This window comes from Zalophus californianus, chromosome 17 (assembly GCF_009762305.2).
Source record: "Zalophus californianus isolate mZalCal1 chromosome 17, mZalCal1.pri.v2, whole genome shotgun sequence".
Taxonomy (NCBI): Eukaryota; Metazoa; Chordata; class Mammalia; order Carnivora; family Otariidae; genus Zalophus; species Zalophus californianus.
In genome coordinates, this window is record NC_045611.1 from 46,901,293 (window position 1) to 46,915,416 (window position 14,124).

General features: G+C 51.1%; 3 protein-coding genes across 11 annotated transcripts; 2 read left to right on the forward strand and 1 right to left on the reverse strand.

Moving 5' to 3' along the window:
* Positions 1-263: 263 nt before the first annotated feature.
* Positions 264-10,039, forward strand: SELENOV (selenoprotein V). Of its 9 annotated transcripts, none has more exons than XM_027619208.2 (6): positions 264-1,534; positions 3,069-3,093; positions 3,211-3,264; positions 3,364-3,438; positions 3,544-3,638; positions 9,846-10,037. In XM_027619208.2, the coding sequence occupies exons 1-5, from the start codon at positions 327-329 to the stop codon at positions 3,619-3,621; spliced, it is 1,440 nt and encodes a 479-aa protein (XP_027475009.1). In that variant the 5' UTR covers positions 264-326; the 3' UTR covers positions 3,622-3,638; positions 9,846-10,037. The 9 variants fall into 9 exon arrangements, 8 of the variants coding, with proteins under 8 accessions (XP_027475009.1, XP_027475008.1, XP_027475006.1 ...); XM_027619207.1 differs by lacking the exon at positions 9,846-10,037 and adding an exon at positions 5,947-6,062; XM_027619205.1 differs by lacking the exon at positions 9,846-10,037 and adding an exon at positions 5,947-6,061 and having other exon boundaries at positions 3,544-3,617.
* Positions 10,040-10,935: 896 nt separating this feature from the next.
* On the reverse strand, positions 10,936-12,175 carry LOC113936759 (EP300-interacting inhibitor of differentiation 2-like). The gene has a single exon (XM_027620330.2). The coding sequence runs from the start codon at positions 12,034-12,036 to the stop codon at positions 11,464-11,466; it is 573 nt and encodes a 190-aa protein (XP_027476131.1). The 5' UTR covers positions 12,037-12,175; the 3' UTR covers positions 10,936-11,463.
* An 80-nt stretch (positions 12,176-12,255) lies between these two features.
* On the forward strand, positions 12,256-13,696 carry LOC113936758 (ferritin light chain-like). Its single transcript, XM_035725343.1, has one exon. The coding sequence runs from the start codon at positions 12,437-12,439 to the stop codon at positions 13,208-13,210; it is 774 nt and encodes a 257-aa protein (XP_035581236.1). The 5' UTR covers positions 12,256-12,436; the 3' UTR covers positions 13,211-13,696.
* The last annotated feature ends 428 nt before the right edge of the window (positions 13,697-14,124 follow it).

The following is a 14,124-nucleotide window of genomic DNA, read 5'->3' on the forward strand; positions in this document are numbered from 1 at the left end:
TACTGAACGGATGAATGTTTAGCGACAGTGAGGAGAACACTGGAGCAATCTCTGTGTTCCTTACCCTGGAGGTGGGGTTTAGGGATGGGAATTTTTAGGTGAGATCTAGAGGTCCCTGCCGCTTGGTCCCCTGGCCCGGAGCAATAGAACCCGCGCATCGGGTGGAACACGATGTCACAGTGCCCCCTTGTGGTCGTCTCCCATTTTAGAACCCTGGTGTGAGTGAGGCTCTCCCGGCTGAAGGAAGGAGGACGGGGCGGGATCCCCCCCACCCCCCTACGCCACCCACCCCCCGTTACCCTGGGGGGGGGCCCCCTGCGCCCACCATGAACAACCAGGCTAGGGCCCCAACCCCTTCCCCGGCCCAGATGTCGACCTCTGTCCGGGCTTCGACCCCAGTCAGGACCTCGACTTCAGCCCGGACCCCAAAACCCATCCAGATCCTGACCCCCGCTCGGAACCTGACTCCCGTCCCCACCCGGGCCTGGACCCCGACTCCCGTCCAGGCCCCGGGCTCGGCCTGGACCCCGGCTCCCGTCCAGACCCCGGCCCAAACCCTGGCTCCCGTCCCGACCCTGGTCCGGACACCGACTCGCATCCAGACTCTGACCTCTGCCCGGACCCCGACTCCTGGCCAGACCCGGGCCTCAGCTCGGACCCCCACTCCCGTCCAGACCCCGGCCTCGGCCTGGACCCGCACTCCCGTCCAGACCCTGGCCCGAACCCCGGCTCCCGTCCTGACCCTGGCCCGGACCCCGACTCCCGTCCAGACCCAGGCCTTGGCCTGGACCCCGAATCCCAGCCAGACACTGGCCCGGACCCCGAATCCAGTCCAGATGCTGACCCCGGCCCGAACCCCGACACCCATTCCGACCCCGACCTCCGCCCGGAGCCTCACTCCCGTCCAGACCCCGGCCTCGGCCTGGATCCCCACTCCCGTCCAGACCCCAACCCCGGTCTGGACCCGGACTCCGACCCGGATCCGGACCCCCACTCCTGCACAGATGCCGACCCGGGTCCGGACCCCTATTCCGGCCCGGATGCCTACTCCAATCTGGACCCCGCCTCCTGCCCCGGCCCCGGCCCCGGCCCCAACTCCAGTTCCATCCCAGGTCGGGATCGAGATCACGGCCGCGGTCCCTGCCTCGGAATCCTTCCCAGACTCGGTCCTGCCTTTGGATCCGCACCAAGAACCCGCTTTGGAGGAGCCCGCTTTGTCTCCCGACAAGGATCTTTCACCCAAGCCGAGGGTGAAGCACTTCCCATCCGTTGCCAGTGGATTCGGGTCCAAGCGAGAGTCCATTCTTGTCCACACTCCATCGGCCACTGATTTCCTGGGGCTCACCCTTGGCTCCACGTCGAAGGCAGACTCCTCGGCCACGAAGTTGACAGATCCCACTCCCGAGTTTGTTCGGGTGCCCATCCCGGGTCCTGACGCGTTTGCCGCCACCTTACCCGAGTCTACCAACACTTTCGCTCCCACCATTGAGAGCTTCCCAACGGACAGCAAGATCGTGATTCGAGTGATCTACTGGTGAGGGGTGCCCCCGCCCACACCTGCCTCCCCAACTCCAGAGGCTGGAGGGGGTGGGGCACTGGGGCTTTGGGGATTTGCTGGGGGCGGGGTGGGGGGGGGAGTCAAGATTCCCAGGTGGAAATGCCTCCACCTGTCACTCTCTGCGGCTAGAGATCTGTGGCTTCACATCCCTGCTCCGAGCCTCCCCCATTCACCCTCACTCCTTTATTCATTGCGGAGTCTGCTGCCCGCCATGGCCCGGGCCTATGCGGGGATGGAGCGCTCACCGGAGGCCCCAGCTTCTCTCTCCAGGCCGAGCTGGGCATTGCAGACGCAAAGCCAGACTCGGGGCGGGGGAATTTCAGACTGGACGGTCAGGCACGGCCTCCCCTGGCGGCCTCTAAGTGAAGGTCAGGGCGGCGGGAGGGGATCTGGATAGCAAGGGGGAGGAGCCGCCCAGGTGCAACGGCCCAGGGAAGTTGGCTTGGGTTCTCCTGGGTCCCAGAGCTGAGTCTCTGTGTCAGCGGCCCCAGGAACAGCAGTGGCCTTCCCAGGCGGGGGCTTGGTCTTCCCCTCCAACCTGCTCGCCTCTCTCCTGCTTTAGAAAGTTCTCTCCCCGTCATCTCTCCCAGTGTCACTCCGACCGCAACCCCGTTCCTATCTGCCCAGGCAGTCTCTCCAGGCAACTCAGTGTCTTTTCCTTTCCTATTGTGGCTCTTTCTCCTCCCCATGTTTCCTCATCTCCCCTCTCTTTCTCTGCTTTTTTTTTTTTTTTTACGATTTTAGTTATTTGATAGAGAGGGAAAGAGAGAGCACAAGCAGGGGGAGGGGCAGGCAGAGGGAGAGGGAGAAGCAGGCTCCCCGCTCAGCAAGGAGCCCAATGCTGGGCTCGATCCCAGGACCCTGGGATCATGACCTGAGCCCAAGGCAGACGCTTAACCCACTGAGCTGCCCATACACCCCTGCCCTTCTCCTTTCTAGCTCTTTCTCTGACTCCATGGATTTACTAATTCACTAATTCATTCCTTTGATAAGTACCTACCTTGTACCAGGCCCTGTCCTTGGCACTAGGGGCACAGCAGTGATTAAGACAGAGATCTTTGGGGCTCCTGGGTAGCTCAGTTGGTCACAGTTTTAGCTGGGGTGGTCAGGAAGGCCTTCCTGAGAAGGTGATGTATGAGCAAAGACCTGAAGAAGGGAGAGAAGGAGCCATGTAGATACCAGGGACAGAGCATTCTGCAGAGGGAGCAGGCAGTGCAAAGGCCCTGAAGCAGGCATGCCTGGAGTATTGGAGGAGGAGCTCCAAGGTCCGTGTGGCTGGAGCAAAGTGGGCCAGGGGGAGAGTGGAGGAGACCGGGCAGAGAGGTGATGGGGACAGATCCCGTGGGGGGCTTGTGGACCATGCTTTTTTTTTGCTCCGGGTGAGCTGGCACTGTGGGAGGGTTCCAAACGGGAGGGACGGGATCAGACTCAGGTGTTCCCAAGCTCCCTCTGGGCTGGAGGGGATCCTGACGCAGTGTCTTCCCTCCATCTCTCTGTGCCCTCCCTCCAGCGGCCTCTGAAGCTATGGCCTTCGGGTAAGTACTTTGGACTTTGGAGGTGGGGGGTGGGTATAGGACATGAAGTGTGGAAGGAGGTCCTGTTTCCCCTCCCTCCAAGACCTGTGACCCCACAATCCCATCTCCACTCTGCAGTTCATTCTACTGAGAAAGAGTCTGGAGCAGCAATTCCCAAATCGACTTCTCTTTGTGAGTGGCCTGGGGGAGGGGGCTGGTCAGGGCTCTGAGACCCCAGGGGCTTGGAGGAGAGTGCTCACCTTCTCCCAACCCCCAACATTCCCTGTCCAGCAGGAGGAAAGAGCTGCCCAGGCTACAGGGGAGTTTGAAGTGTTTGTGGATGGGAAACTGGTCCATTCAAAGAAGGTGATTCGGAGCAAGGGTCCCAGACAGGGAGGGAGGGTGGCGGTGCTGGGATTTCCCCGGGGGCGGGAGACCCACATGTCCACGCTCTTTCTCCTCTGTGCCCAGAAAGGTGATGGCTTTGTGGATGAGGCCAGGCTGCAGAAAATTGTGAGCATTATCGAGGAGGAGATCAGCAAAAGGTAGCAGGCAACTGGCTGGAGGTGAGGTGAGGGAGGTGAGGGAGGTGAGGTGGGGGGGATGGGCAGGGGCCGGGGCACTGTCTTGGAGTCGAAGGCACTCGAGTCCCAGACCTAGTTCAGCCTGCCCTCCCTGTTCAGAGCAGGACAAGTCAGCTATACCCTTTTCTGAACCTCAGTTGCATCCTCTGTCAAATGGGTTTGTTGAGATGCTTCCATGAGACACCTCACATAACGTAATACATTTACATCGCTCAGACAAGGGCTCAGTGGATGTCAGCCAAATTTTTTTCAAAAGAGCTTAAGATCTTTCTCTTTCCTTTTCTTTCTCTTTCTTTCTCTTTTTCTTTCTTTTCCTTTCTTTCTTCTTTCTTAGCTTTTTCTTGTAAAGCCGTATATCTAATAACCTCCTGCCGCTTTGCAATTTACAATTAATTAAAATGAAATGCAATAAAAACTCAGTTATTGAGACACCTGGTAGGCTCAGTTGTTAAGCGTCTGCCTTCGGCTCAGGTCATGATCCTGGGGTCCTGGGATCGAGCCCCGCATCGGGCTCCTTGCTCAGCAGGGAGCCCGCTTCTCCCTCTGCCTGCCGCTCCGCCCCCCCCACCCCCCCCACCCCCCCGCTTGTGCTCTCTTGAGGGCATGCGCTGACAAATAAAAAATCTTTAAAAAAACCCACCTCAGTTATTAGTCACACTGGCCACATTTCAAGTGCCCTGTAGCTACATGTGGCTACTGGATTGGACAGTGCAGATACAGGACATAGACCCATCACTGCAGAAAGTTCCACTGGTAACGTTGTTTTAAGGTATTAAAGCATATGCACAGTAATTTATTTGCCACCAGTACTGGATTTTATTTATTTGCCACTGATACTGGATTTTTATTTTTTATTCACTTTTTAAAATTTATTTACATAATCTCTACACCCACTGTGGGGCTCGAACTCACAATCCCGAGATCAAGAGTCACATGCTCTTCTGACTGAGCCTGCCAGGTGCCCCAGATACTGGATTTTTAAAATCACTTACTATATACACACATTTGCAAGCTGCTACTGACTTAATCTGTTTTGTATCTATTTTTTACAAAAAGTTGTCACCTTTTTGGGGTATAAGTGATGTCTAAGAGATAGTACACGTTTAAAGCATATGAGTTAATAGGTTTTGACATATGAACATACCTTTGAAACCATTTCCGAAATGAAGATAATTAACGTGTTTGTCATACCCCCAAAATTTCCTCGGGGACCATCAATAATTTCTCCTGCCCTCCTCCCTGTCCCAGGCCACTGCTGATCTGCTTTCCATTATCATAGATTAGTTTGCATTTTCTAGACTTTTTTTTAAAGCTTTTATTTATTTATTAGAGAGAGGGAGGGAGAGAGAGAGCAGGAGCAGAGGGAAAGGCAGACTCCCCGCTGAGCAGGGAGCCTGACGTGGGACTCGATCCCAGGACCCTGAGATCATGACCTGAGCTGAAGGCAGACGCTTAACCACCTGAGCCACCCAGGTGCTCCTATTTTATTTTTAAGTAGGCTCCATGCCCAACATGGGGCTTGAACTCACAACTCTGAGATCAAGAGTCATACGCTCTATCAAATGAGTCAGCCAGGTGCCGCCCCCCCCCCCGCCCCCAACAAAAATTTTAAGATGTCTTAATGGCATCTAATACCTCTCAAGTGTCTCAAAAATATATCTTTTTAGAGGTGGTTTGGGAATCAGGATCCAGACAATGTTCACATGGTATTTTAGCTGTTTTTAAAATAATTACAAACAGGATTTCTGGAATCCCTACTATGTGTCAGGCTCTATCTTTTCTCTCTCTCTCAAAAAAAAATTTTTTTTTTTTTTAAATCTTTAAACACTTGAAAGAAGTAAGGGATTGAACCATGTGGATATCTGGGGGGAAAGCATTCCAGGCAGAGGGAGCAGCAAGTGCAAAGGGTCTGTGGTAGGAATGTGTCTGGTGTGTTGAGAAATGGCAAGGAGACTCAAGTAGGCAGCGTTAGGATGGTGCCTGACACATAGTAAACCCTAATATAAATGCTGTTTTTTTAATGGAGTTGTTATTTTTTTTTTAAGATTTTATTTATTTGACAGAGACACAGCGAGAGAGGGAACACAAGCAGGGGGAGAGGGAGAGAGAGAAGCAGGCTTCCTGCGGAGCAGGGAGCCCGATGCGGGGCTCGATCCCAGGACCCTGGGATCATGACCTGAGCCGAAGGCAGACGCCCAACGACTGAGTCACCCAGGCGCCCCTAGATGGAGTTATTTTAAATAACAACTATTTATTGTATTTTAGACAATTTTCTCTTTCTCTATTTCAGGAGCCTCAGCAGGATGCCGGAAAGGGCTGAAATGTTGTCAAGTCAGGTCCTTTTCTGATGGTGGCTGGGGTGGGTCGGGGAGGGGAACAGGGAAATACATACAGTCAGCCTCCCCGCATTCTGGTCTGACCGCATCTGATGTTGGCCCACCGCCTCCTGAGGGCTGTGGTGACCGCCCGCTCCTGGGCCCTGGGCAAGGCCAAGGGTCGGGACTGGGAGATGGTGCTGGGGGGAAGGGAGGGAAGCTTTGCCGAGAAGCCTCATCCTGTCGCTCCCCAGGTTTGCTCCTGGTCATCCAGCCTCAGGTCCTAGAATCCCAGTGTTGGGAGGGGTCTCGGTGACCTGGCGGGGGGGCCATGCGTGGATTCATGGAACATTGATGGGCCCCCTGTTCTGCACCTGGCACTGTGGGGTCACTGGGCATGAGCCAAGAGGTCCCTGCAAGGTGTGGGAGTCAGACCTTTACCACGTAGTTGTTGTGACCTCCAATAGGGACCTTCCCTCTGGGAGCCTCAATTTTCTCTTCTGTAAAATGGGCATCATAACACTATTTAATCATGGAATTCTCAAAGGCCTGGCACAGAATAAGTAGGTTTCAGTTGGGGTGTTCTTCTCTGCAAGTAACAGCAAACCAGACTATCAGTGGCTTGCACAACAGGACAAATTGTTTTTCCCATGAACTGGTAGGAGGGGGCTGGAGTTGGCTGGCTGCCCAACGATGCCATCAGTGACCCAGAGTCTCAGGCCAGCTCCTGGAAGAACGCTTGAGAATAAGCAGCCTCCCTGGGTAACCTGATAAGCAGGAACTCCAGGCTGACCTCCCAAACCCAGGGAGACTGACCTTGAGATACCCACCACACCAGAGAAAGCGAAAATGGCGCCTCAGGAAGACTACTTTGCAGATTTATAAGTCATGGGCTTATATTTAGTGCCTGTCGCCCTCCAAGTCCGGCAACTCCTTTCTGTTACCACAGAGTGCAAAGAAAGGCATCTGATCAAGAAAGTCAGTCACTCTGAGTCCGTGAGGACACGTTTGTCTTCTAAGTCCCTACAAATCCACTGCTCTTACCATGGGGCAAAGGAGGGGAAGTGGTGACAGGACCCTCACCCTCACCACCCCAAGCACGGACCCAGACAGTCCCAAAGGAAATGCTACCAAACCTTAACAAGATGATTCCAGGGGATTTTAAAGTGTTCCAGAATTTAGGAAAGGAAGGCTTCCAGATTATTTATACGATGTGATGATAACATTAGTATCTAAAAGTAAATACTGCACAAGAAAACGACACAGCAACCTCACAGAATACTCATGCAAACCTCCTTAAAAAAAATAAAAAAGCAGAGGGGCGCCTGGGTGGCTGTCAGTTAAGCGGCTGCCTTGGGCTCAGGTCATGATCCCGGGGTCCTGGGATCCAGCCCCGCACTGGGCTCCCTGCTCCGCGGGGAGCCTGCTCCTCCCTCTCCCTGCTGCTCCCCTGCTTGTGCTCTCTCTCTCTCGCTGTGTCAAATAAGTAAATAAAATCTTAAAAAAAAAAAATCAGAAGCACATTAAAAGGATTATACCTCATTTATAAATAAGGATCATTTGAAGAATGCAAAGATCATGCATTATCAGTAACAAATTCATCATGGTGATGAATATAAAAATAACCCTAGGATTACTGAAGACTCTGAATAGGTCTTTGACAAAATTCAGTAATCATTCTCGAGACACACATCCACAGAGTGACAGATGCATATGCGAAGAATTTCCACAAAATTGGGAACAAGGATGCCTGATTATCCTTCACATTATTTTACATTAGGCAGAAGGTACTGGAATTAATAAGGAGAAAGAAGTTCAAGGTATAAAAGTTGTAAAGAGGCAATACTTTCACTATTTTATAGGACCTGTTTTCCAACATAAGAGAACCACATGAGAAACTAAACAAGAGAATTCAATGTGGTAACAGACTATCAAATAAATATGTAGATATCAATTCTTTTTTTTTTTTTTAAGATTTTACTTACTTATTTGACACAGAGAGAGACAGTGAGGGAACACAAGCAGGGGGAGTGGGAGAGGGAGAAGCAGGCTTCCCGCCGAGCAGGGAGCCCGATGCGGGGCTCGATCCCAGGACCCTGGTATCATAAACTGAGCCGAAGGCAGACACTTAACATCTGAGCCACCCAGGTGCCCCTCAATTCCTTTTTTAAAATAAATTATTTTCAAACACACAGGAAAACTTTTAGAAAATGTAACAGAGGGGTGCCTGGGTGGCTCAGATGGTTAAGCACCTGCCTTCGGCTCAGGTCATGATCCCGGGGTCCTGGGATCGAGTCCCGCATCGGGCTCCCTGCTCCTTGGGAGACTGCTTCTCCCTCTGCCTCTCTCTCTCTCTCTCTCTCTCCCTGTCTCTCATGAATAAATAAATAAAATCTTTAAAAAAAAAAGAAAATGTAACAGAAACAATCCTCACTTACACAGAAAAAACAAAAAAAGGTAAAAGTATCTAGGAATACATAACTAGATCTGTGAAAGGCCTGCTTTAGGAACATTCATTTGAGGATAAACATTAATACTCTTCTGAAGGACACAAAGGAAGTCTTTTCAAAAAATGGGAAAATAGGGGCACCTGGCTGGTGTGCAACTCTTGATCTCGGGGTTGTAAATTCAAGCCCCAAGTTGGGTATAGAGATTACTTAAAAATAAAAAAAATTAAAAAAAAGGGAGGGGCACCTGAGTGGCTCAGTCGTTAAGCGTTTGCCTTCAGCTCAGGTCATGATCCCAGGGTCCTGGGATCCAGCCCCGCATCGGGCTCCCTGCTTCGCAGGGAGGCTGCTTCTCCCTCTCCCTCTACTGTTCCCCCCTGCTTGTGCTCTCTCGCTCTCTCTGTCAAATAAATAAATAAAATCTTAAAAAAAAAAAAAAAGCCTTGCCTGAGGGGCACCTGGGTAGCTCAGAGTTAAGCGTCCTGACTCTTGATTTCGGCTCAGGTCACGGTCTCCCCCAGTTATGGGACTGAGCCCAAGTCAGGGTGTGGAGCCTGCTTGAGATTCTCTCTCAAAAAAAAAAAAAAAAAAAGCTTTGCCTGAAACAAGGTAAGTTGACTTTGAGGCTGACTTAAACAAAAACAGCTAGAAACACCCTGAAAAAGAAGTATAACGAGGAGTTTTAGCACTACCAGACTTAAAACTATGTAGTCAGAAAATCGAAAACACACTTTAGTATATGATGAAGAGGCATCTTTAAACAAAGTTAGTGGGGAAAAGATGGACTAGTTAGTAACTGGTGTCAGGACAACCAGTAGCCATCTAAGAAAGAAATGTTTTAACCTGACCTCCTACTGTACATCAAGATAAATTCCAAGTGGTTCAAAGACTCAAATATACACAAACTACACACACACACACACTCACACACCCCCCCCAAGAAAATCTTGAGATGAACAATCTTACCCGTTTAAAAGAAAATAGCAAACAAAAACAAGCAAAAAATCTCCATACCAAAAGGCTTTCAGGAAAACCAAATGCAAATGACTAACTGGGAAAAAAATACCCGTAACTCACATTACAAGCTATTATATCTCGTATCACTATTACACAAACAGCCCTGGACAAAATTCTTCAGGAGAGAAATGGATAAAAGATAGGAACAGTTCATGGAAAAGGGAATATATAGAACTCTCAGAAGAGATTTTTCGCTCATAAGAGAAAAGCAAAACTGGTACCGTCGGGGCGCCTGGGTGGCTCAGATGGTTAAGCCTCCGACTCCTGGTTTCGGCTCAGGTCACGGTCTCAGGGTCCTGGGACTGAGCCCCTGGGAGTCTGCTTGAGAGTCTCTCCCTCTCCCTCCCCCTGCTAGCGTGCACGCTCTCTCTCCAAACAAAACAATGATATACTATCTTTCAAATATATAGATTGGCAAAATCCAGACATTTGATGGCTTACTGTGCCTGTGAGGCTGTAAGGAAATGTCCTTCGGTTGCTGGCGGAAGTGGAATGTGGTACAACACGATGGAAGGCAACTCTGCAGCATCTGGAACATTTCAAATGAGTACCTTTGGCCCAGAATTCTCAATTCTGTAAATTCACACTATGGCAATAATATATAACAAAGAATCTAAGTTGCTAATTATAAGATGCCCTATTATTTTATAAAAGTTAAGGAAAAAATGCTGTCAAGGGGCGCCTGGGTGGTTGTCGGTTAAGCGTCTGACTTCAGTTCAGGTCATGATCTCAGGGTCCTGGGATCAAGTCCCCCAGTCAGGCTCCCGGCTCAGCAGGGAGTCTGCTTCTCCCTCTGCCCTGCCCCACCCTGCTTGTGCTCTCTCTCAAATAAATAAATAAATAAATAAATAAAATCTTAAAAAAAATCTAAAGAGAAAGATGGGGAACCACCCAAATGTCCATCAGTGTGTTCCTGGGTAAGTAAATTACAACATAACCAACCACAGAATTAAACAAAATGCAGCTCTAAAAAAGAATGAGGAAATGTGGTTTGGAAGGATCTTCAAGATACCTTCTTACTGGGGCGCCTGGGTGGCTCAGGTCATGATCCCAGGGTCCTGGGATCGAGCCCCGCATCGGGCTCCCTGCTCCGCGGGAAGCCTGCTTCTCCCTCTCCCACTCCCCCTGCTTGTGTTCCTTCTCTCGCTGTGTCTCTCTCTGTCAAACAAATAAAATCTTAAAAAAAAAAATACGTTCTTACTGAAAAAGCAACTTATAAGTCAGTAAATATACCAACTTTTGTGAAGAAATTAAAAAAAAAAACAAAACACCCAAATTCGCATTTGCTTGTACGTACATAAGGAGATTTCAAGGACAGAAGAGACACCTACAGATGTGGGTTGTGGTACGCACTGGATGGGGGGGGACAGGGATGTAAGGCTTTTCAGCGTACATTTTACATTTTGGAGGTGTGTGATTACATTTACCAAAAACAACAAAACCCCCCAAAAAACCTTAAGTTAAAAAAATGAAAGAAAAAAAATCCAGAAACTTCAGAAATTCTTGAACACACAATTTATCACGTTATATATACAAGTTACATTGTTTGCCACTTGAAATGCCTCCGAAAACACAAAATCGACTTAGACTAAAACCTTCTGTGGACCCTGACGGCGAGGAGAGCGCATATTCTGACAATTTCAAGTTCTCTCCGTGGGCTTCCAGTCTCTCCACAGGATAACTCAGCTGTGACTCCTGATTCCTGCCATCAGTATTTGACAATTTTTCTCATCACCACGGGCTCTATTATGGGCAATATTTCTTCATCAAGTCTCAATTTCATAAAACTTCTTCACGTTTTGGGGCAGCAATTTTTGAAAGACATTTCCACCACGCAGGGCAAAGAATCTGTTATCAACCGCAAACTCAACGTCAGAGGAGTCACGAGGCTTTGAATCTTTTCTCTCTCTTTCCGGATGCTTTTTTTCATCAACTATGGCCTCATCTCATATACAATGACTTTTCAAAACGCGACAGGATCGGCGTTTAATTAAGTCTCGCTCTCCTCGAAGCAGTTCCATCACCAGACTATTCCCTGCTGATAAACTTATCACAACCAAGTTCTTCTATCAGAGGATTGATAACCTCGGATGCGGTGAGAGCTATAGTAAATGTCAAAATGTCAAAATCCATCCTCTGGGGATTCCGCTGATACTCCGCATCGAACGCGGCTTCCCGGGCTCGGCAGGCTTCCACGAACCTCCTGCGGCGTTCTTCCAGCTCCTGGATTCTGCCGGGAGCGATCGGGTAGTGCTCCAGGTAGTGGCGGAGGAACTGCTGGTAATTAATTCCTAAAACACTAAGTGGGTGACGGAGGCGGAGGTACGGCAACGCAGCCAGGCCCGGGCCGTTCGCCGGCCGGGACCGGGGTCTGGCCTGCGCGCCCTCTTCCTCCGCCGGCCCCGCCAGCTCGCGGGCGACCGCTGCCTCGCCGGCCTCCTCGGCGGCCGCCGCCGCCGCCGCCGGACCTTCTCCGGGCTCCGCAGGCCGCGCCGGGGCCGGCTCCCGCCTCCCGCCGCCTACCTCCGCCTGCCGGACGTCGCGGTGGCTATTCGCGGCGTCCGTCTGCCGGACACTGCAGTCGGCGGGCAGCTCGGACATCTCGGACGGCGGGGTCAGCTCGGCCGCTCCCAGAAAAACTGCGAGAGCCGGACTGCACGACGACGGGCGTGCAGCTGAGTGCGCGTGCGCCGTGCGCGCCGGTAAACGCAGCGTGCGAGCCCGTGTGTGCGAGCGCAAGGCTTACGGATCAACCTAGGAGCACTGCGCACGCGTCATTCCCGGGCGCCCGCGCTCCGCCAGACGCCACCTAGCGGTCGGATGTGCCATCACAGCTGAAACTGCCCCGGGGTAACCGAACGTCCGTCCAATGGCGGAGCCATATTTTCCATCTGGACCAGCTTAACGTTTACAAGGAAAGTCTTAGAAGACTGCTTTTTGTTGGCTTTCCCAAGATCCCATCCAACATGCTTCACTCTAAGCTTCTTCTCCCACGATTATAATGCCCCATCAACAGTGCGCCCGGCGGGCCCCTGGATCGGCCCCGTGTTTCAACAGAACTTGTACCAAACGGACCCAGGGACACCCCTTATTCCAGCCTCCGAGCACCCTCCAGCCGCTTGTACAGCCTCAGCCCTCGGAACCATCTTCCCGGTCACCCTCTGCCTCCGGGGCCAACCAACACCGGTTTTTGACCTTAGCTCCCTGTTGCCAGTCAACCATGAGCTGTCAGATTCGTCAGAACTACTCCACCGAGGTGGAGGCCTCCGTCAACTGCCTGGTCAACATGTATCTGCGGGCCTCCAACACCTACCTCTCCCTGGGCTTCTATTTCGACTGCAGCAATGTGGCTCTGGAGGGCTTGGGCCGCTTCTTCCGCGAGTTAGCCCAGAAGAAGTTCGAGGGCGCCCAGGAGCTCTTGATGTTGCAAAAGCAGCGCAGCGGCAGCTCCCTCTTCCAGGACGTGCAGGAGCCGTCCCATGACAAGTGGGGGAAAGCCCTGGACGCCATGGAAACTGCTGTGGTCCTCGAGAAGAACCTGAACGAGGCCCTTTTGGATCTGCATGACCTGGCTTCTACCCGTGCAGACGCCCATCTCTGTGACTTCCTGGAGAGCCACTGCCTGGGCGAGGAGGTGAAAACCATCAAGAAGATGGGCGACCACCTGACTAACCTCCGCAGGCTGTCCTGCCCCCAGGCTGGGCTGGGCGAGTATCTCTTCGAAAGGCTCACCCTCCAGCGTGACTGTCAGCCTCTGGAGCCCAGCAGCCTTTGAGGGGCCCCTCTGGCATCCCCTTAGTGCTGGGGCTTCTGTTTGGGTTTGTCCGAGCAGCCGCCAGGCAGCTCTTTAACCACCCTGGAGCCCGCTCCCAAGCTGTGGACCAAATGAAAACAATAAAACTTTTTGCAGGGGGAAAAAAAAATGCCGCCTGTATTATATACCAAAATAGTCTAGATTCAGGGGCTTTTGTTGGGGGAGGGGGAGGGTGTTCTTTATTATTTTCCATTTATTCATTTGTCTGTCTTCCTGACAACAATCCTCTTAACTACCAAAGCTTTCTAATCACAGCCCCTTCTTATATTTAAAATTTCTTTGGCCACTCTTGGGCATTTTTCCCCCTAAATCTTATCTGTGCAGTATAACATATGCAGAAAAGTATATGAAATATACAGCTGGATGACTTATCAGAAAGCGAACATCCATGTAACTACCACTGGAAATTGAATTTCCAGTATTCCTGAACCCTTCCCCCTGCTTCACTGTCCTTTCCTTCCTACCCAGAGGTAACTACTATCCTGGTGTTTATGGTAATTGTTTCCTCGCTTTGCTTTTTGTTTTACTACCTAGGGGTGCATACCTGTATTTTAGTTTTGCTTATGTTTTTGAACTTTATATACTCTTGTGTCTGGTGTCTTTCACACATTATTTTTATGAGATTCACCCATGTTTTTCATAGTTATGAATAGTTCATTTTCTTATAAAATTTTAAAGATTTTATTTATCTGAAAGAGAGAAAGCAGGGGCAGTGGGGAGGAGCAGAGGGAGAGCGAGAAGCAGGCTTCCCGTTGAGCAGGGAGCCGGACTAGGGGCTCGATCCCAGCACCCCGGGAACATGACCTGAGCTGAAGGCAGACGCTTAAGCGACTGAGCCAGCCAGGCGCCCCTTTTTAAAAAATATTTAAGTAAAC